Source organism: Nerophis ophidion, linkage group LG08 (genome assembly GCF_033978795.1).
Source record: "Nerophis ophidion isolate RoL-2023_Sa linkage group LG08, RoL_Noph_v1.0, whole genome shotgun sequence".
NCBI lineage: Eukaryota > Metazoa > Chordata > Actinopteri > Syngnathiformes > Syngnathidae > Nerophis > Nerophis ophidion.
The window spans coordinates 6,657,749-6,681,335 of record NC_084618.1 but is presented as its reverse complement, the minus strand read 5'-3'; the positions used below and the strand labels follow the sequence as shown (position 1 = coordinate 6,681,335).

Genomic DNA, 23,587 nt, shown 5'->3' with positions numbered 1-23,587 from the left:
TTCCCAGTCCCCATATTTGTCAAGGCAAGCCCTTTCAAACACCCCCAGCGTCTTTCTTATGACACCAGAGGACGCGTCTCTGCAGCGAGCCAAGAAGGTGCAAAGACAGGCCAGGCCTTGCCGGATGAAATATGAAATTTTAGCAGAATCTGGAGGAGCTGAGGTGGATTTAGTTTGCTATCGCCTCATGTTTTTTTGATGAGATCATGACGGTGATGTATCGATGCGAGGGATAGGAATAGACTTTTTGGGCTTAATTCTTCCCCGAAAATGTTCCTGCGGAGGAATGAGACGGCGACGCGCTGACGCCGCCATCCTCGATATCCCCGGTGATTAATAACTAATACCTCGGGCTTGTTTACCATTACTCTGCATCGAGTTAGCGTTTCAATACAAACACGCGCCCATTCACTTTCCCGGCGGATGGCTTTTTGTTTCGACATATGGCATTCATTTATTATGTATTATATATGGAGAAAAAAGGACAAACGGGCAGGGAGGTAAAGGAAGGTTCATTCTCCGAGCCGTCAATGTTACGCAAATATATCAGCGACGGTTGGACTTCTCCCGTCCGATCATCCCGACGATGCATTCACGCCTGCAAATCAGTCCGTGCACTGTCAAGAGTCCGCACCGTGGAAGAAAAATGTCGGACAGGACTGAATGACGGCGATGTAAATCTTTGCACAGCATTAGCAGGCCAGACCTTTAGCAGAAGTTCACGGAGTATTTGGAACATGGGTGTCAAACTCTGGTCCGCGGGCCAAATCCGAGGCAATATCGATCATAATATTTTATTAGAACGTATCAAAACACGAATTGGTATGTCAGACTTAGCCCTGTCTTGGTTTAACTCTTATCTTACTGATAGGATGCAGTGTGTCTCCCATAACAATGTGACCTCGGACTACGTTAAGGTAACGTGTGGAGTTCCCCAGGGTTCGGCCTTGGCCCTGCACTCTTCAGCATCTACATGCTGCCGCTAGGTGACATCATACGCAAATACGGTGTTAGCTTTCACTGTTATGTTGATGACACCCAACTCTACATGCCCCTAAAGCTGACCAACACGCCGGACTGTAGTCAGCTGGAGGCGTGTCTTAATGAAATTAAACAATGGATGTCCGCTAACTTTTTGCAACTCAACGCCAAAAAAACGGAAATGCTGATTATCGGTCCTGCTAGACACCGACCTCTATTTAATAATAGAACTCTAACATTTGACAACCAAACAATTAAACATCTTTGACCCAACTCTCTCCTTTGAGGCACACATTAAAAGCGTTACTAAAACGGCCTTCTTTCATCTCCGCAATATTGCTAAAATTCGCTCCATTCTGTCCACTAAAGACGCTGAGATCATTATCCATGCGTTTGTTACGTCTCGCCTCGACTACTGTAACGTATTATTTTCGGGTCTCCCCATGTCTAGCATTAAAAGATTACAGTTGGTACAAAATGCGGCTGCTAGACTTTTGACAAGAACAAGAAAGTTTGATCACATTACACCTGTACTGGCTCACCTGCACTGGCTTCCTGTGCACTTAAGATGTGACTTTAAGGTTTTACTACTTACGTATAAAATACTACACGGTCTAGCTCCATCCTATCTTGCCGATTGTATTGTACCATATGTCCCGGCAAGAAATCTGCGTTCAAAGGACTCCGGCTTATTAGTGATCCCCAAAGCCCCAAAAAAGTCTGCGGGCTGTAGAGCTTTTTCATTTCGGGCTCCAGTACTCTGGAATGCCCTCCCGGTAAAAGTTCGAGATGCTACCTCAGTAGAAGCATTTAAGTCTCACCTTAAAACTCATTTGTATACTCTAGCCTTTAAATAGACTCCCTTTTTAGACCAGTTGATCTGCCGTTTCTTTTCTTTTTCTTCTATGTCCCACTCTCCTTTGTGGAGGGGGTCCGGTCCGATCCGGTGGCCATGTACTGCTCGCCTGTGTATCGGCTGGGGACATCTCTGCGATGCTAATCAGCCTCCGCTTGGGATGGTTTCCTGCTGGCTCCGCTGTGAACGGGACTCTCGCTGCTGAGTTGGATCCGCTTTGGACTGGACTCTCGCGACTGTGTTGGATCCATTATGGATTGATCTTTCACAGTAGCATGTTCTCATAGTCATCATTGTCACCAACGTCCCACTGGGTCATTATTGTCACCGATGTCCCACTGGGTGTGAGTTTTCCTTGCCCTTATGTGGGCCTACCGAGGATGTCGTAGTGGTTTGTGCAGCCCTTTGAGACACTAGTGATTTAGGGCTATATAAGTAAACATTGATTGATTGATTGAATTTAGCATCAGAGCTGGCCCGTCTGTGTTATACAGCCTCGGTGCCGCTGTAACACCGTATTCATACTTGCCGACCCTCCTAATTTTCCCGGTAGACTCCCGAAGTTCAGTGCAACCATTCTCCCGAATTTCTACCGATTTCCACCTGGACAACTATATTGGGGGCGTGCATTTACTGTTTCAGTGTCCACATTTCTCTGTTGATACAATTGTTGATGACTGAAGTACTGATATCATCAATCAATCAATCAATGTTTACTTATATAGCCCTAAATCACTAGTGTCTCAAAGGGCTGCACAAACCACTACGGCATCCTCGGTAGAGCCCACATAAGGGCAAGGAAAACTCACAACCAGTGGGACGTCGGTGACAATGATGACTATGAGAAACCTTGGAGAGGAGGAAAGCAATGGATGTCGAGCGGGTCTAACATGATACTGTGAGAGTTCAATCCATAATGGATCCAACACAGTCGCGAGAGTCCAGTCCAAAGCGGATCCAACACAGCATGCGAGAGTCCCGTTCACAGCAGAGCCAGCAGGAAACCATCCCAAGCGGAGGCGGATCAGCAGCGCAGAGATGTCCCCAGCCGATACACAGGCGAGCAGTACATGGCCACCGGATCGGACCGGACCCCCTCCACAAGGGAGAGTGGGACATAGGAGAAAAGGAAAAGAAACGGCAGATCAACAGGTCTAAAAAGGGAGTCTATTTAAAGGCTAGAGTATACAAAGGTGAGACTTAAATGCTTCTACTGAGGTGGCATCTCGAACTTTTACCGGGAGGGCATTCCAGAGTACTGGAGCCCGAAATGAAAACGCTCTATAGCCCGCAGACTTTTTTTGGGCTTTGGGAATCACTAATAAGCCGGAGTCCTTTGAACGCAGATTTCTGGTACAATACAATCGGCAATATAGGATGGAGCTAGACCGTGTAGTATTTTATACGTAAGTAGTAAAACCTTAAAGTCACATCTTAAGTGCACAGGAAGCCAGTGCAGGTGAGCCAGTACAGGCGTAATGTGATCAAACTTTCTTGTTCTTGTCAAAAGTCTAGCAGCCGCATTTTGTACCAACTGTAATCTTTTAATGCTAGACATGGGGAGACCCGAAAATAATACGTTACAGTAGTCGAGGCGAGACGTAACAAACGCATGGATAATGATCTCGGCGTATTTAGTGGACAGCATGGAGCGAATTTTAGCGATATTACGGAGATGAAAGAAGGCCGTTTTAGTAACGCTTTTAATGTGTGACTCAAAGGAGAGAGTTGGGTCAAAGATAACACCCAGATTCTTTACCGTGTCGCCTTGTTTAATTGTTGACGCGTGCTTGTGACGTTTTTGGTTGGAGCGGACATATTAGCCCAGCACCACACACGGCTAAAAGTCGTCTCTTTTCATCACATAATTACACAATATGTAGCTGAATCTTTTGCAATTCGTTCAATTACTAATGGAGACGTCAAAGAAGAATGCTGTTGGTGGATTGCAGCTGCCTTTAGCAACCGAAACACGGCCTGTGTTTCTTTGTTTGTCGTGAAGCTTTAACACAGAGCGGTCAAGCCAACATGTTTCTCTACGTCAACCAGCAAGTTTTGGGATGGGAAAATTGTGATATTAAGTCGGCTCTTACCGGAGACTTCCTCCTGCAGCTCAAAAAGGCAGCTGTGATTTTGGCTCCTCGGCTTCTCTCAGAGACACCGGCGTTCACCGCAGCCATCCGACTTTCAGCCATGACTTTGTAATCTCACTAAAACACTATTAAAACAATAAGCAGATAAGGGATTTTCCAGAATTATCCTAGTAAATTTGTCTGAAACACTCCCACTGCCGCCGCCTGGAGCCGTCGCCTTTTTTCTTTTTTTTTTAAGTGCTTCACTCTAACTTTCCTCATCCACGAATCTTTCATCCTCGCTCAAATGAATGGGGAAATCGTCGCTTTCTCGGTCCGAATAGCTCTTGCTGCCGGAGGCTATGATTATAAACAATGTGAGGATATGAGGAGCTCCACAACCCGTGATGTCACGCGAACATTGTCTGCTACTTCCGGTAAAGGCAAGGCTTTTTTATTAGCGACCAAAAATTGCGAACTTTATCGTCGATGTTCTCTGCTAAATCCTTTCAGCAAAAATATGGCAATATGGCGAAATGATCAAGTATGACACATAGAATGGACCTGCTATCCCCGTCAACCAGCAAGTTTTGGGATGGGAAAATTGTGATATTAAGTCGGCTCTTACCGGAGACTTCAGTGGATTATGCGACGACCTCCTCCTGCAGCTCAAAAAGGCAGCTGTGATTTTGGCTCCTCGGCTTCTCTCAGAGACACCGGCGTTCACCGCAGCCATCTAACTTTCAGGCATGACTTTGTAATCTCACTAAAACACTATTAAAACAATAAGCAGATAAGGGATTTTCCAGAATTATCCTAGTAAATGTGTCTAATTACATCTGAAACACCCCCACTGCCGCCGCCTGGAGCCGTCGCCTTTTTTCTTTTTTTTTTTAAGTGCTTCACTCTAACTTTCCTCATCCACAAATCTTTCATCCTCGCTCAAATTAATGGGGAAATCGTCGCTTTCTCGGTCCGAATAGCCCTTGCTGCCGGAGGCTATGATTATAAACAATGTGAGGATGTGAGGAGCTCCACAACCCGTGATGTCATGCGAACATCGTCTGCTACTTCCGGTACAGGCAAGGCTTTTTTATTGGCGACCAAAAATTGCGAACTTTATCGTGGATGTTCTCTACTAAATCCTTTCAGCAAAAATATGGCAATATCGCGAAATGATCAAGTATGACACATAGAATGGACCTGCTATCCCCGTCAACCAACAAGTTTTGGGATGGGAAAATTGTGATATTAAGTCGGCTCTTACCGGAGACTTCAGTGGCTTATGCGACAACCTCCTCCTGCAGCTCAAAAAGGCAGCTGTGATTTTGGCTCCTCAGCTTCTCTCAGAGACACTGGCATTCACCGCAGCCATCTGACTTTCAGGCATGACTTTGTAATCTCACTAAAACACTATTAAAACAATAAGCGGATAAGGGATTTTCCAGAATTATCCTAGTAAATGTGTCTAATTACATCTGAAACACTCACACTGCCGCCGCCTGGAGCCGTCGCCTTTTTTCTTTTTTTTTAAGTGCTTCACTCTAACTTTCCTCATCCACGAATCTTTCATCCTCGCTCAAATTAATGGGGAAATCGTCGCTTTCTCGGTCCGAATAGCTCTTGCTGCCGGAGGCTATGATTATAAACAATGTGAGGATGTGAGGAGCTCCACAACCCGTGATGTCATGCGAACATCGTCTGCTACTTCCGGTACAGGCAAGGCTTTTTTATTGGCGACCAAAAATTGCGAACTTTATCGTGGATGTTCTCTACTAAATCCTTTCAGCAAAAATATGGCAATATCGCGAAATGATCAAGTATGACACATAGAATGGACCTGCTATCCCCGTCAACCAGCAAGTTTTGGGATGGGAAAATTGTGATATTAAGTCGGCTCTTACCGGAGACTTCAGTGGATTACGCGACAACCTCCTCCTGCAGCTCAAAAAGGCAGCTGTGATTTTGGCTCCTCGGCTTCTCTCAGAGACACTGGCGTTCACCGCAGCCATCTGACTTTCAGGCATGACTTTGTAATCTCACTAAAACACTATTAAAACAATAAGCAGATAAGGGATTTTCTAGAATTAGCCTAGTAAATTTGTCTGAAACACTCCCACTGCCGCCGACTGGAGCCGTCGCCTTTTTTCTTTAAAGTGCTTCACTCTAACTTTCCTCATCCATGAATCTTTCATCCTCGCTCAAATGAATGGGGAAATTGTCGCTTTCTCGGTCCGAATAGCTCTTGCTGCCGGAGGCTATGATTATAAACAATGTGAGGATGTGAGGAGCTCCACAACCCGTGATGTCATGCGAACATCGTCTGCTACTTCCGGTACAGGCAAGGCTTTTTTTATTAGCGACCAAAAATTGCGAACTTTATCGTGGATGTTCTCTGCTAAATCCTTTCAGCAAAAATATGGCAATATCGCGAAATGATCAAGTATGACACATAGAATGGACCTGCTATCCCCGTCAACCAGCAAGTTTTGGGATGGGAAAATTGTGATATTCAGTCGGCTCTTACCGGAGACTTCAGTGGATTATGCGACGACCTCCTCCTGCAGCTCAAAAAAGCAGCTGTGATTTTGGCTCCTCGGCTTCTCTCAGAGACACTGGCGTTCACCGCAGCCATCTGACTTTCAGGCATGACTTTGTAATCTCACTAAAACACTATTAAAACAATAAGCAGATAAGGGTTTTTCCAGAATTATCCTAGTAAATGTGTCTAATTACATCTGAAACACTCCCACTGCCGCCGCCTGGAGCCGTCGCCTTTTTTCTTTTTTTTTAAGTGTTTCACTCTAACTTTCCTCATCCACGAATCTTTCATCCTCGCTCAAATTAATGGGGAAATCGTCGCTTTCTCGGTCCGAATAGCTCTTGCTGCCGGAGGCTTTGATTATAAACAATGTGAGGATGTGAGGAGCCCTACAACCCGTGATGTCACGCGAACATCGTCTGCTACTTCCGGCACAGGCAAGGCTTTTTTATTAGCGACCAAAAATTGCGAACTTTATCGTCGATGTTCTCTGCTAAATCCTTTCAGCAAAAATATGGCAATATCGCGAAATGATCAAGTATGACACATAGAATGGACCTGCTATCCCCGTCAACCAGCAAGTTTTGGGATGGGAAAATTGTGATATTAAGTCGGCTCTTACCGGAGACTTCAGTGGCTTACGCGACGACCTCCTCCTGCAGCTCAAAAAGGCAGCTGTGATTTTGGCTCCTCGGCTTCTCTCAGAGACACTGGCGTTCACCGCAGCCATCTGACTTTCAGCCATGACTTTGTAATCTCACTAAAACACTATTAAAACAATAAGCAGATAAGGGATTTTCCAGAATTATCCTAGTAAATTTGTCTAATTACATCTGAAACACTCCCACTGCCGCCGCCTGGAGCCGTCGCCGTTTTTCTTTTTTTTTTTAAGTGCTTCACTCTAACTTTCCTCATCCACGAATCTTTCATCCTCGCTCAAATTAATGGGGAAATCGTCGCTTTCTCGCTCTTGCTGCCGGAGGCTATGATTATAAACAATGTGAGGATGTGAGGAGCTCCACAACCCGTGATGTCATGCGAACATCGTGTGCTACTTCCGGTACAGGCAAGGCTTTTTTATTAGCGACCAAAAATTGCGAACTTTATCGTGGATGTTCTCTACTAAATCCTTTCAGCAAAAATATGGCAATATGGCGAAATGATCAAGTATGACACATAGAATGGACCTGCTATCCCCGTTTAAATAAGAAAATCTCATTTCAGTAGGCCTTTAAATAAAGGTTGAACGGACGGCGTGGTGTAGTTGGGATAGAGTGGCTGTGCCAGCAACCTGAGGGTTCCTGGTTCAATCCCCACCTTCTACCATCCTAGTCACGTCCGTTGTGTCCTTGAGCAAGACACTTCCCCCTTACTTCTGATGGTCCTTTTGTGAATGTGTGAGTGAATGGGTGAATGTGGAAATAGTGTCAAAGCGCTTTGAGTTCCTTAAAAAGGTAGAAATGCGCTCTACAAGTATTACGCATTTTTAAAAAAAAGGATTTGCAAATCATCTGTTTTTATTCACCATTTACAAAACGTGCAAACTCCACTGGTGTTGCGTTTTGCACTTTATATTTCAAATATTCAGAAATAGGCCAGATTCAGGCCCATTTAAAAAGAAGCAAGTCACACCATGGACACCCAGACATGGCCTTATTTCGAGCTAAATGACAGAAAGTCACTCCACAGTTCCGCATGTGAAATAAAAAGTGTGTTTAACAGGAACAAGAGAGGGAGCTTTTTGAATAATGCATGCTGTTTGACTTTGGAGGTGCACTTAGTTGCTCACTAATTCAATGCTTTCTCTCGTGTTTGGGGGTGTTTTTTTTTTAAAACGTATCCATTATGAAAGAGCTCAGACCTCGTCGGACCTTTCCTTTTTTTTTTTTTTAACCGCATCAAATATGAATTTGCCAGCGAAAAAGAGTGCGCGGGACAATGATGAATCCCAGCTCTCCGTTTGACCGATTTAACCCAGCTTTCATGAAAGCTCGCTGAGGAAAGCTGTAGATTCTAATCGTAAAGCTTTAATATTAACACTCACAAAAAAAGTCACTTACCAGAGAGTTGTGCGAGTCTGTGACTGCGGTGCCGTCTTCCAGGTAATGAGTTTCTTTATAGTTACTTGCAAAAAGGCCCCTAGAATGGGTGCAGAGAGACAACAAATGATCAGCAATGACCTTCAGGGATACCAAAAAAAAAAAAACCATCAATTACTGCTTTATCGTCGCTGGAAAATACAGTTAGATGTCATTTAAAAAAAAAAAAAAAATGGAAAGCCGTGACATGTTTTTAAATCGCTTTCAATAAGCATTCATGCTGTGGTTGGATCCCAAGCAGCTCATACACAAATCCTTAGGTGAGAATCAAAGTGGTTAGCGGGAGACACGTTCAGTCCTCTGTCTTGAAATGACCACAAATCGACACCCGAAAGAATGGAAGTTTTGACGAGCCTTTTCTGATGTTTCAAGCTTCTATCGGTTTAAGTAAACATGACAGGCGTAGAGAGGTTTGCAGAAGAAGGGGTCGGCAACCCAAAATGTTGAACGAGCCATATTGGAGCAAAGATACAAAAACAAAACCGCGAAACATTTAAAGCCATATTACATACAGATAGTGTGTCATGAGACATAAATTAAATTATCCATCCATCCATCCAAGAATGACAAACACATTTCGTGAGAACATCCTCACAGTAACACGACATAAATGCAACACAACAAATACCCAGAATCCTTTGCATCCGTGATAAATCCAGAATATATTTTACCAACGCACGGGGGTGGGGGTGGTTTGCTCCTTCCATCCACCCATCCATCCATCCATCCATCATCTTCCGCTTATCTGAGGTCGGGTCGCGGGGGTAGCAGCCTAAGCAGGGAAACCCAGACTTCCCTCTCCCCAGCCACTTCGTCTAGCTCTTCCCGGGGGATCCCGAGGCGTTCCCAGGCCAGCCGGGAGACATAGTCTTCCCAACGTGTCCTGGGTCTTCCCCGTGGCCTCCTACCGGTTGGACGTGCCCTAAACACCTCCCTAGGGAGGCGTTCGGGTGGCATCCTGACCAGATGCCCGAACCACCTCATCTGGCTCCTCTTGATGTGAAGGAGCAGCGGCTTTACTTTGAGTTCCTCCCGGATGGCAGAGCTTCTCACCCTATCTCTAAGGGAGAGACCCGAACTCATTTCGGCCGCTTGTACCCGTGATCTTATCCTTTCGGTCATGACCCAAAGCTCATGACCATAGGTGAGGATGGGAACGTAGATCGACCGGTAAATTGAGAGCTTTACCTTCCGGCTCAGCTCCTTCTTCACCACAACGGATCGGTACAACGTCCGCATTACTGAAGACGCCGCACCGATCCGCCTGTCGATCTCACGATCCACTCTTCCCCCACTCGTGAACAAGACTCCTAGGTACTTGAATTCCTCCACTTGGGGCAGGGTCTCCTCCCCAACCCGGAGATGGCAGTCCACCCTTTTCCGGGCGAGAACCATGGACTCGGACTTGGAGGTGCTGATTCTCATTCCGGTCGCTTCACACTCGGCTGCGAACCGATCCAGCGAGAGCTGAAGATCCCGGTCAGATGAAGCCATCAGGACCACATCATCTGCAAAAAGCAGAGACCTAATCCCGCGGTCACCAAACCGGAACCCCTCAACGCCTTGACTGCGCCTGGAAATTCTGTCCATAAAAGTTATGAACAGAATGGGTGACAAAGGACAGCCTTGGCGGAGTCCAACCCTCACTGGAAATGTGTCCGACTTACTGCCGGCAATGCGGACCAAGCTCTGACACTAATCATACAGGGAACGGACCGCCACAATTAAATTATGAGGACTTAAAATAATCTAAATGAGCTCATATATAGCAATAAATGAGGCATAATGATGCAATATGTACACACAGCTAGCCCAGGGGTGTCCAAACTTTTTCCACTGAAAAATCAAAGCACAAGGGGGGCCAAGGTGATATGTTTTCATTTTCAAAACCAATACAATATAGAGCAGGGGTAGGGAACCTGTGGCTCACGAGCCAGATGTGGCTCTCGGATAAATCTGAGCTGACATTGCTTAACACGATAAGTAATGAATGATTCCACTTGTAATAAGTCAATCAATCAATCAATCAATCAATGTTTATTTATATAGCCCCAAATCACAAATGTCTCAAAGGACTGCACAAATCATTACGACTACAACATCCTCGGAAGAACCCACAAAAGGGCAAGGAAAACTCACACCCAGTGGGCAGGGAGAATTCACATCCAGTGGGACGCCAGTGACAATGCTGACTATGAGAAACCTTGGAGAGGACCTCCGATGTGGGCAACCCCCTCCCCTCTAGGGGACCGAAAGCAATGGATGTCGAGCGGGTCTAACATGATACTGTGAAAGTTCAATCCATAGTGGCTCCAACACAGCCGCGAGAGTTCAGTTCAAGCGGATCCAAGACAGCAGCGAGAGTCCCGTCCACAGGAAACCATCTCAAGCGGATCAGCAGCGTAGAGATGTCCCCAACCGATACACAAGCGAGCGGTCCATCCTGGGTCCCGACGAGCGGTCTATCCTGGGTCTCAACTCTGGACAGCCAGTACTTCATTCATGGTCATCGGACCGGACCCCCTCCACAAGGGAGGGGGGGGGACATAGGAGAAAGAAAAGAAGCGTCAGATCAACTGGTCTAAAAAGGAGGTCTATTTAAAGGCTAGAGTATACAGATGAGCGGGTCTAACATGATACTGTGAAAGTTCAATCCATAGTGGCTCCAGCACAGCCGCGAGAGTTCAGTTCAAGCGGATCCAAGACAGCAGCGAGAGTCCCGTACACAGGAAACCATCTCAAGCGGAGGCGGATCAGCAGCGTAGAGATGTCCCCAACCGATACAGGCGAGCGGTCCATCCTGGGTCTCGACTCTGGACAGCCGATACTTCATCCATGGTCATCGGACCGGACCCCCTCCACAAGGGAGGGGGGGACATAGAAGAAAAAGAAAAGAAGCGGCAGATCAACTGGTCTAAAAAGGAGGTCTATTTAAAGGCTAGAATATACAGATGAGCGGGTCTAACATGATACTGTGAAAGTTCAATCCATAGTGGCTCCAACACAGCCGCGAGAGTTCAGTTCAAAGCGGATCCAAGACAGCAGCGAGAGTCCCGTCCACAGGAAACCATCTCAAGCGGAGGCGGATCAGCAGCGTAGAGATGTCCCCAACCGATAGAGGCGAGCGGTCCATCCTGGGTCCCGACGAGCGGTCCATCCTGGGTCTCGACTCTGGACAGCCAGTACTTCATCCATGGTCATCGGACCGGACCCCCTCCACAAGGGAGGGGGGGGACATAGGAGAAAGAAAAGAAGCGGCAGATCAACTGGTCTAAAAAGGAGGTCTATTTAAAGGCTAGAGTATACAAATGAGTTTTAAGGTGAGACTTAAATGCTTCTACTGAGGTGGCATCTCGAACTGTTACCGGGAGGGCATTCCAGAGTACTGGAGCCCGAACGGAAAACGCTCTATAGCCCGCAGACTTTTTTTGGGCTCTAGGAATCACTAATAAGCCGGAGTCTTTTGAATGCAGATTTCTTGCCGGGACATATGGTACAATACAATCGGCAAGATAGGATGGAGCTAGACCGTGTAGTATTTTATACGTAAGTAGTAAAACCTTAAAGTCACATCTTAAGTGCACAGGAAGCCAGTGCAGGTGAGCCAGTACAGGTATATATGTATGTATATATGTATATAAAGCTATATACAGTACAGGTATATATGTATGTATATATGTATATAAAGGTATATACAGTACAGGCGTAATGTGATCAAACTTTCTAGTTCTTGTCAAAAGTCTAGCAGCCGCATTTTGTACCAACTGTAATCTTTTAATGCTAGACATGGGGAGACCCGAAAATAATACGTTACAGTAATCGAGGCGAGACGTAACAAGTATTAAAAATAATGTTCAAAACATAAAACATTCTCGTGCATTTTTAGTCCATCCATCCGTTTACTACCGCACCTGTTCAAGAAGTTGCGTAAAGAAGTTATTTATTTATTATTGGTTAGTGTGGGGCTTGTCCTCCTGGGGGTTCTTCAGACCACCAAGCACCGACATGAGAGCCCGTTTCAGGGTTACACTATTGTTTTATTTTTCAGCGATTGTATTTTTCTCTTTCCTTCTAGCTCGCGCTCTGGCTCCAGCCCCAACCCCGTCTTTCCTCCTGGCTGCTGCTTATAACAGAGCGACAGGTGATAAGATAACAAGGCTCAGGTGGGACATCTACGCAGCTCTCGCTGATTTCGAGGCCGATCCTGGCAACACCCCAGTTCGCTGCAGGCCCGCGGGCCACGCCCCCTCCACAGTTAGCTTCAGAATGACAATGTTATTACAAAGAATAAGAGACGTAGTATACTCTAGAAATGTTGGTCTTACTAAAAAACGCACGCGTTTAGTTGTGTTCAGTGTTCAAAAAAATATTATATGGCTCTTACGGAAATACATTTTTAAATATTTAGCTTTTTGGCTCTCTCGGCCAAAAAGGTTCCCGACCCCTGATATAGACCTTTTTTTTTTTTTTTTTAATTGTTGGGGCTCCCTCAAGTTAGGTCTTAGAGACCCCGAAGGGTTTCAGTCTTAAACAAAGTTCAAAATAAGTCATATATTATTTTTTTTTCATAAAACCCTTGAATCGCTAATTCTACTTAACTATTTTTTTTAACTTTTTACGAGATTTTTGTCGAAACCCTATTTTTGGAGGCAAAATACAAAATAGGGTTTCAGTCTTAAACAAAGTTTAAAATAAGTCATATATTATTTTTTTTCATAAAACCCTTGAATCGCTAATTCTACTTAACTATTTTTTTTAACTTTTTACGAGATTTTCGTCGAAACCCTATTTTTGGAGGCAAAATACAAAATAGGGTTTCAGTCTTAAACAAAGTTCAAAATAAGTCATATATATTTTTTTTTCATAAAACCCTTGAATCGCTAATTCTACTTAATTATTTTTTTTTACTTTTTACAAGATTTTCGTCGAAACCCTATTTTTGGAGGCAAAACACAAAATATACAATATTTTCCCCAAAAACATTTTCAAAGTGAAATATTTAATGTTAAGTTATTGCAGTGGTTCTCAAATGGGGGTACTCGTAACCCCTGGGGGTACTTGAAGGTATGTCAAGGGGTACGTAAGATTTTTTTTTAAATATTCTAAAAATAGCAACAATTCAAAAAATATATTTATTGAATAATACTTCAACAAAATATGAATGTAAGTTCATAAATTGTGTAAAGAAATGCAACAATGCAATATTCAGTGTTGACAGCTAGATTTTTTTTGTGGACATTTTCCATTAATATTGATGTTAAAGATTTCTTTTTTTTGTGAAGAAATGTTTACAAGTAAGTTGATGAATCCAGATGGATTTCTATTACAATCCCCAAAGAGGGCTCTTTAAGTTGATCATCACTTCTATGTGTAGAAATCTGCATTTATAATTGAATCTCTTGTTAATTTTTCAACACATTTTTAGTTATTTTTATATCATTTTTTCCAAATAATTCAAAACAGAGCAATTCAAATGAGCAATATTTTGCACTCTTATACAATTTAATAAATCAGAAACTAATGACATAGTGCTGTATTTTACTTCTTTATGTCTTTTTTTCAAGCAAAAATGCTTTGCTCTGATTAGGGGGTACTTGAATTAAAAAACTGTTCACAGGGGGTACATCACTGAAAAAAGGTTGAGAACCACTGAGTTATTGGATCCCTAAATAGGTCAATAATTCATAGCAAAATTGATTAGAATTTTTTTTTTTCTATTTAAAAAAATTTTTTTTTTAGCAGAGACAGTTATTAAATTCCACAAAAATTCTTGGGGATCCAAAAAAAAGCCTCACTCATAAAAAGGTCATGCTTTTTAAAAAAATATATATTTTTCATTCAACACTTAAATATCTATATCAGCTTCAGATAATAAGTATTGTAATTTGTTTAGTATATTTATAATAACAATCAATAGGAAAATTAGTATAATTAGTATTAGTGTATGATTAGTATGGAATTTTTTTTTCTCATTTTCATATTCCATCCATCCATTTTTCTACCGCTTATTCCCTTTTGGTGTCGCGGGGGGCGCTGGCGCCTATTTCAGCTACAATCGGGCGGAAGGCGGGGTACACCCTGGACAAGTCGCCACCTCATCGCAGTCCTTTTCATATTTTTCATGTTTTTATGTTTGTTGTATTTATGTCCTTTTTGTCCTTAAATCAATCAATGATTTATAGCAACATCGTTTTTTATTCATTATTATTTTTGGAGAAATTATTTCAAAAATGGTGTTATTAGAGTCAACAATGCAACTTTTTCTCGTTGCATTTCACCAATTTGCTCTTTTATTCCACTTTTTATTGTTTAAAAAAAAATATATATATATTTTAGTATTTTTAGAATGATGTGCTGCGGGCCACACTTTGGACACCCCTGAGCTAGCCTACATAGCATGTTAGCATCGATTAGCTTGCAGTCGTGCAGTGACCACATATTCCTGATTAGCACATAAGTCAATAACGTCAACAAAACTCACCTTTGGGCATTCATGCACAACGTTAAAAGTTTGGTGGACAAAATGAGACGGAAAAAGAAGTGGCATAAAACACGTCCTAGGAAGTCGGAGAAAGTTATACATGTAAACAAACTACGGTGAGTTCAAGGACCGCCGAAATTAGTCGGACAAAACGACGCTCGCCAAATACTCGAATCAGTGAAGCGTTTTTAAAATAAACAGTGTGCTTTATAACAATTAGGGAGGTTTGTGTCATGTTTGTCCTCCTACAGAAAACAAATTAGATAAATCAATTAAAACAAAAAAATATGTTTTTTTCCCCTCATCTTTCTCCATTTTTCATATATCTTTGAAAAAGCTCCAGAGAGCCACTAGGGCGGCGCTATATGGCCGATATGGTCTGGGCGATATGGCCTTTTATTAATATCTCGATATTTTTAGGCCATGTAACGATACACAATATGTGTCTACATTAAAACATTCTTCTTCATATTGCATTAATATATGCTCATTTTAAACTTTCATGCAGAGACGGAGAAATCACAACTAAGTCCTGTGCACTTAAGATGTGACTTTAAGGTTTTACTACTTACGTATAAAATACTACACGGTCTAGCTCCATCCTATCTTGCTGATTGTATTGTACCATATGTCCCGGCAAGAAATCTGCGTTCAAAGGACTCCGGCTTATTAGTGATTCCCAAAGCCCAAAAAAAGTCTGCGGGCTATAGAGCGTTTTCATTTCGGGCTCCAGTACTCTGGAATGCCCTCCCGGTAACAGTTCGAGAGGCCATGTCAGTAGAAGCATTTAAGTCTCACCTTAAAACTCATCTGTATACTCTAGCCTTTGAATAGACTCCCTTTTTAGACCAGTTGATCTGCCGCTTCTTTTCTTTTTCTTCTATGTCCCACTCTCCCTTGTGGAGGGGGTCCGGTCCGATCCGGTGGCGATGTACTGCTTGCCTGTGTATCGGCTGGGGACATCTCTGCGCTGCTGATCCGCCTCCGCTTGGGATGGTTTCCTGCTGGCTCCGCTGTGAACGGGACTCTCGCTGCTGTGTTGGATCCGCTTTGGACTGGACTCTCGCGACTGTGTTGGATCCATTGTGGATTGAACTTTCACAGTATCATGTTAGATCCACTCGACATCCATCGACATCCATTGCTTTCCTCCTCTCCAAGGTTCTCATAGTCATCATTGTCACCTCTCCAAAGTTCTCATAGTCATTATTGTCACCGACGTCCCACTGGGTCATTTTTGTCACCGATGTCCCACTGGGTGTGAGTTTTCCTTGCCCTTATGTGGGCCTACCGAGGATGTCGTGGTGGTTTGTGCAGCCCTTTGAGACACTAGTGATTTAGGGCTGTATAAGTAATCATTGATTGATATATTGATTGAAGTCAATTGACCAAAACTGTATTTAAACAATTGTTAAGCAGTGGCACAAACATTCATTTCATTTCCTAAACACATCGTGCAAGATTATCGGACATTTTAAAACAAGCTATTAGTGCACTTTTGTGCATGATGTCACTAAGATTATGATTGACGACACCTTTAAATAGGAGTCATGTGATGCAGTCATTAGACTCGGTTCCAAACGCGACAAAGGGAAAGTCGAAGGAACTCAACACAGATCTGAAAAAAACTAATCATTGACTTGAACATGTCAGGAAAGTCACTTGGAGCCCAAGAGCAACTGTGCAGACAGTTGTTCGCAAGTATAAAGTGCATGGCACAGTTTTGTCACTGCCACGATCGGGAAGAAAACGCAAACTATCGCCTGCTGCTGAGAAAAATTTGGTCAGACAATTTTGACCACGATTGTATATATTTTTTTTAAATATTTAGATTTTGCAGTAACAAAAACTGGCGGCTCAGTCGCTACAGTTTTACTGTAAAATGTGTGGTGTTTTTGACAGCATATTACAGTAAATAAATGATAAATGATAATTGGGTTATACTTTTCTACCTTCAAGGTACTCAAAGCGCTTTGACACTTTTTCCACATTCATCTATTCACACACACATTCACACACTGATGGCGGGAGCTGCCATGCAAGGCCCTAACCACGACGCATCAGGAGCAAGGGTGCAGTGTCTTGCCCATGGACATAACGGGCGTGACGAGGTTGGTAGAAGGTGGGGATTGAACCAGGAACCCTCAGGTTGCTGGCACGGCCACTCTCCCAACTGCGCTACACCGTCCCCAGTAAATGGAAAAAAAGGTACTATAGTTTTTGTACGACAAAATCCTATCGACCGAGCTGCTAGGGCAGAATATTTAGTTTTAGTCTTAATACCTGAACAAAATTAGCCACTGGGAGAATAATTTGTAATCAACGCGAGGGTTAGTATGCCACAGTAACAAAAAAAGAGAGAAAATTGAGCGCACCTCCGCACGGCTGCAGGAGATCTGCAATCAGCGCACCTGTGTGGGTTAAAGTACCCATGATTGTCACACACATACTAGATGTGGCGAAATTATTCCCTGCATTTGACCCATCACCCTTGATCACCCCCTGGGAGGTGAGGGGAGCAGCCACTCAGAGAATAATTTGTAATCAAGAAGTGACAAAAAAAACCCTTACTTTGCATAACCTGCATGGTTCAGTCCCTGCTTTTTAGTGTTCCGACCGCATGAGAGACGGGCAAGCTCGCTACCCTAGACTACAAACCCCACGGTCAGCACTGTTCTTGAGGTTTCCATATTTACCGGCTGGCCTACGTTACACCAGCATCTGGTCCGTAAAGCTAGCTCCAGGCGATAGTAAGCAAAACAAGATGTCCGCCCTGCCTGCTTGATGATTGCAGACATCTCATGTACAGTACAAACTAATCCACACACAGCTGGATTCTCTTACTGACCTCACCGGCCGCCGACAAGCCAGCTGGGAGTGTCAGCTGTAACGAGGCCGGCCAGGGGGTGGGGGTTGTTTTGTTTGGGAGCTGTCACGGCGTTGACTCACAAGACTTTCCCCGCCCCGGCCGTTGCCAGAGAGCTGGTAATAATCAGGGCCGGATCAAAGCCAGGCCAGAGAGTGGAGAAAATGAGAAGATGCATCCGCCACAAGAAACAACCCCCTCATGCGCTTGGTTGGTTTCCCTGCTCGCCACTTTGCCAGACATGGCCATGTGTCGGCCATATGCAACGTGGAGGATGCACTTTAGGACTTTAGGATGTAGGTGTAGGACTTCAAAGGGCAACCACCCAATCTTCGGAAAGTGAAAGTTAGTTTCTCGGTTTACGCAGAGAGCACCACTCCGTCTTCAGACTGGAGGATCTTGACGCCCGAAGCTCATTTCTCCCACCCGGCAGTGCTCGAAGTACAGTGGAGCAAACAAGTATTTAGCAAGTTCTCCCACTTAAAGGGGAACATTATCACCAAACCTGTGCAAGCGTCAATATATACCTTGATGTTGCAGATAAAAAGACCATGTATTTTTTTAACCGATTTCCGAACTCTAAGTGGGTGAATTTTGGCAAATTAAACGACTTCCTGTTTATCGGTCTTTTAGCGATGACGTCAGAACGTGACGTCACCGAGGGAACACACCCGCCATTTTCATTTTCACATTACTAACACCGGGTCTCAGCTCTGTTATTTTCCGTTTTTTCGACTATTTTTTGGAACCTTGGAGACATCGCGCCTCGTGGGTGTGTTGTCGGAGGGTGTAACAACACTAACAGGGAGGGATTCAAGTTGCACCACTGGCAACTCGCCCGGAAAAGGGTGGAATGCCATCTCCGGGTTGGGGAGGAGACCCTGCCCCAAGTGGAGGAGTTCAAGTACCTAGGAGTCTTGTTCACGAGTGAGGGAAGAGTGGATCGTGAGATCGACAGGCGGATCGGTGCGGCGTCTTCAGTAATGCGGACGTTGTACCGATCCGTTCTGGTGAAGAAGGAGCTGAGCCGGAAGGCAAAGCTCTCAATTTACCGGTCGATCTACGTTCCCATCCTCACCTATGGTCATGAGCTTTGGGTCATGACCGAAAGGATAAGATCACGGGTACAAGCGGCCGAAATGAGTCTCTCCCTTAGAGATAGGGTGAGAAGCTCTTCCATCCGGGAGGAACTCAAAGTAAAGCTGCTGCTCCTTCACATCGAGAGGAGCCAGATGAGGTGGTTCGGGCATCTGGTCAGGATGCCACCCGAACGCCTCCCTAGGGAGGTGTTTAGGGCACGTCCAACCGGTAGGAGGCCACGGGGAAGACCCAGGACACGTTGGGAAGACTATGTCTCCCGGCTGGCCTGGGAACGCCTCGGGATCCCCCGGGAAGAGCTAGACGAAGTGGCTGGGGAGAGGGAAGTCTGGGTTTCCCTGCTTAGGCTGTTGCCCCCGCGACCCGACCTCGGATAAGCAGAAGATGATGGATGGATGGATGGATGGGCACTGGCAAGAAATCTGCCGCCAGAACCCCATTGAATGTACCAGAGAGTCTTCACATTTGACCGGCGATGCTAAGACAGACATGGCACAGAGATGTATGGATAACCTGCAGATGCATTTGCAAGGATTAAGTCAACGAAATCACAAAGGTGAGTTTTGTTGATGTTATCGACTTATGTGCTAATCAGACATATTTGGTCGCAGCATGACTGTCAGCTAATCGATGCTAACATGCTATGCTAATCGATGCTAACATGCTATTTACGCTAGCTGTATGTACATTTGAAACTATATACCCACATTTAATGCGAAACAAACACTTACCAATCGACGGATTTAAGTTGCTCCAGTGTCACAAGACGCGAAAGTCCTGATCGTTTGGTCCGCACATTTTACCGGCGATGCTAATAAGGCAGCCATGCTATGGACCACTTCATTAGGTCCGGGGAGAGCATGTCCCAAATTCCAAGCTGATGTTTTGAGGCACTTCAATAATAAATATGGCAGTGCCATGTTGGCATTTTTTTTCCATTACTTGAATTGATTTATTTTGGAAAACCTTGTTACATTGTTTCATGCATCCATTGGGGCATCACAACAAAATTAAGCATAACAATGTGTTGATTCCACGACCGTATATATCGGTATCGGTTGATATCGGAATCGGTAATTAAGAGTTGACCAATATCGGAATATCGACAAAAAAGCCATTATCGGACATCTCTACTTTGCATAGTTCAAGACTTACGGTCATTTGAAAACATCACTGTGCTGCACTTTCCATCTTAAAGATCTAAAAACATTATTCAAAAAGCTTAATTTGCCCTGGTCTGATCCAGTATCAAATCCAAACAACTTTTGAATCTCCTCCGGGCGATAACTCGACAAATCCCATTGTTCCCACGCCAGGTCCCGTCATTATCCCGGCAAATGCGACACACATTGTTCTGATCCGAGCCTTACTGACAGAAACAGGATTTAAAACCGGGGTGAAAAATGAATAGTCAGCGGGATTACGGTTCAAACACATTTTGTTGATCAGTTCTTGGGAAAGTGCAAACCATTGCTTACGCGACCAGGAGCCAAGAGGATTAAGGGAAAACAAGTGTTCCCAGCAGAACCCGGTGCCAGGTGTCTTAAAGATGGGTGGAGCGAGCCCTGGGGAAGGTGATATTACAGCGGGCCTGGGCAATTATTTTGCTTCGGGGGCCAGATTTAGAGCAAAAATGTGTTCGGGGGGCCCGGTATATCTCGCTTTAGGAATGCTATAACAAATCCTCAGAATTGTCAAGACTCGGACTTTGGTGAGGTTGGTTTTCCCGTGGTGAAAAGTACTGACATCTTTTAATTAATCACTCAAAATGTACCAAACAAAAGGGCGCGCACAAGGCGGAGAACAAAATTATCGCAGAAACAAACGAAAGGCGCGCTCAGCAGAGGTTCAAAACTGAGCTAAGAAAACAAAACTAACACATAAACAGACTAATGACATGAAACAAAACTACACTTACTGTGACGTGAAAAGCATGAAACTACGGCAAGAAGTGAGCAATCAGGAGTGTGTAGAGCAGGGGTTACCAACGCGGTACCCGCGGGCACCAGGTAGCCCGTAAGGACCAGATGAGTTGCCCGCTGGCCTGTTCTAAAAATAGCTCAAATAGCAGCACTTACCAGTGAGCTGCCTCTATTTTTTAAATTTTATTTATTTACTGCTCCTCCACATCGAGAGGAGCCAGATGAGGTGGTTCGGGCATCTGGTCAGGATGCCACCCGAACGCCTCCCTAGGGAGGTGTTTAGGGCACGTCCAGCTGGTAGGAGGCCACGGGGAAGACCCAGGACACGTTGGGAAGACTATGTCTCCCGGCTGGCCTGGGAACGCCTCGGGATCCCCCGGGAAGAGCTAGACGAAGTGGCTGGGGAGAGGGAAGTCTGGGTTTCCCTGCTTAGGCTGCTGCCCCCGCGACCCGACCTCAGATAAGCGGAAGATGATGGATGGATATTTATTTACTAGCAAGCTGGTCTCGCTTTACTCGACATTTTTAATTCTAAGAAAGACAAAACTCAAATAGAATTTGAAAATCCAAGAAAATATTTTTAAGACTTGGTCTTCACTTGTTTAAATAAATTAATTTATTTGTTTTACTTTGCTTCTTATAACTTTCAGAAAGAAAATTTTAGAGAAAAAATACAACCTTAAAAATGATTTTAGGATTTTTAAACACATATACCTTTTTACCTTTTAAATTCCTTCCTCTTCTTTCCTGACAATTTAAATCAACGTTCAAGTTTTTTTTTTTTTATTGTAAAGAATAATAAATACATTTTAATTTAATTCTTCATTTTAGCTTCTGTTTTTTCGACAAAGAATATTTGTGAAATATTTCTTCAAACTTATTATGATTACAATTCAAAAAATGTATTCTGGCAAATCTAGAAAATCTGTACAATCAAATTTAAATTTGATTTCAAAGTCTTTTAAATTTATTTCAAAACTTTTGTTCCGGAAAATCTAGAAGAAATAATAATTATTTTTGTTAGAAATATAGCTTGGTCCAATTTGTTATGTATTCTAACAAAGTGCAGATTGGATTTTAACCTATTTAAAACATGTCATCAAAATTCTAAAATTAATCTTAATCAGGAAAAATTACTAATGATGTTCCATAAATTCTTTATTTAATTTTTTCAAAAAGATTCGAATTAGCTAGTTTTTCTCTTCATTTTTTTCGGTAGAATTTTGAATTTTAAAGAGTCGAAATTGGAGATAAACTATGTTTCAAAATTTTATTTTAATTTTTTTCGTGAATTTTCTCCTCTTTTAAACCGTTCAATTAAGTGTTTTTTTTTTTAATTTATTCTCCACAAAAAACCTTCCGTAAAAGGAAAAGAATGTATGACGGAATGACGGACAGAAATACCCTTTTTAAAAATATATATATATATATAGTTTTATTTATTAAAGGTAAATTGAGCAAATTGAGCAAATTGGCTATTTCTGGCAATTTATTTAAGTGTGTATCAAACTGGTAGCCCTTCGCGTTAGTCAGTACCCAAGAAGTAGCTCTTGCTTTCAAAAAGGTTGGTGACCCCTGGTGTAGAGGGTGATGTCGCCAGGCTGACTGCCTGGCAACTGCAGGCTTAAATAGTGCTGTGGTGATCAACAGGTTGCATGAGTCCAAGTGAATCAGGTGCGTGACATGACAGGTGAAAACTAATGAGTTGTCATGGTGACATAAACAAACAACAGTGCACAATGAGTCCAAAACCAAACAGAACGTGACCACATGACAACAATAATATCTGAATGGTAAAAACGTTATGACAGACCGCCTTAAAAAACTTTTTTTTTTACAGAATGAAACACCCAGAATGTATATGAAAATAAATAATGTGGGACTTAGAATATTAACTATGAAGGATAAAACACTGAATATTGACAACATATGAACTTCACAAGCCCTCTCTATTGACATTATTTACAACCAAGCGAAAGGTGCCAGGTGTCTTAAAGATGGGTGGAGCGAGCCCTGGGGAAGGTGATATAAGAGCATTGCTTCGGAGGCCAAATTTAGAGAAAAAATGTGTCTGGGGAGGCCGGTATATCAATTTTTAGGAACGCTATAACAAATCCTTACAATAATATCTGAATGCTAAAAACGTTATGACAGACCGCCTTAAAAAACGTTTTTTTTTTTTTTTTACTGAACGAGACACCCAGAATTTACAAACCCTGTTTCCATATGAGTTGGGAAATTTTGTTAGATGTAAATATAAACGGAATACAATGATTTGCAAATCATTTTCAACCCATATTTAGTTGAATATGCTACAAAGACAACATATTTGATGTTCAAACTGATAAACATTTTTTTGTTGTTGCAAATAATCATTAACTTTAGAATTTGATGCCAGCAAAACGTGACAAAGAAGTTGGGAAAGGTGGCAATAAATACTGATAAAGTTGAGGAATGCTCATCCAACACTTATTTGGAACATCCCACAGGTGTGCAGGCTAATTGGGAACAGGTGGGTGCCATGATTGGGTATAAAAACAGCTTCCCAAAAAAATGCTCAGTCTTTCACAAGAAAGGATGGGGCGAGGTACACCCCTTTGTCCACAACTGTGTGAGCAAATAGTCAAACAGTTTAAGAACAACGTTTCTCAAAGTGCAATTGCAAGAAAT

At 43.3% G+C, this 23,587-nt stretch overlaps 1 protein-coding gene across 3 annotated transcripts in view; it reads right to left on the bottom strand.

Annotated features, from left to right (window-relative positions):
* The window catches only part of LOC133557238 (disintegrin and metalloproteinase domain-containing protein 12-like), a 299,103-nt gene that overhangs the window by 134,534 nt on the left and 140,982 nt on the right, over positions 1-23,587 (bottom strand). For all 3 annotated transcript variants that reach the window (XR_009807734.1, XM_061907553.1, XM_061907554.1), the window contains one exon: positions 8,512-8,590. Coding sequence is in view for 2 of the 3 variants with exons in the window: in XM_061907553.1 (XP_061763537.1) it covers positions 8,512-8,590 (79 nt within the window). In the remaining variant the exon portion in view is untranslated. The remainder of the gene's footprint in view (positions 1-8,511; positions 8,591-23,587) is intronic.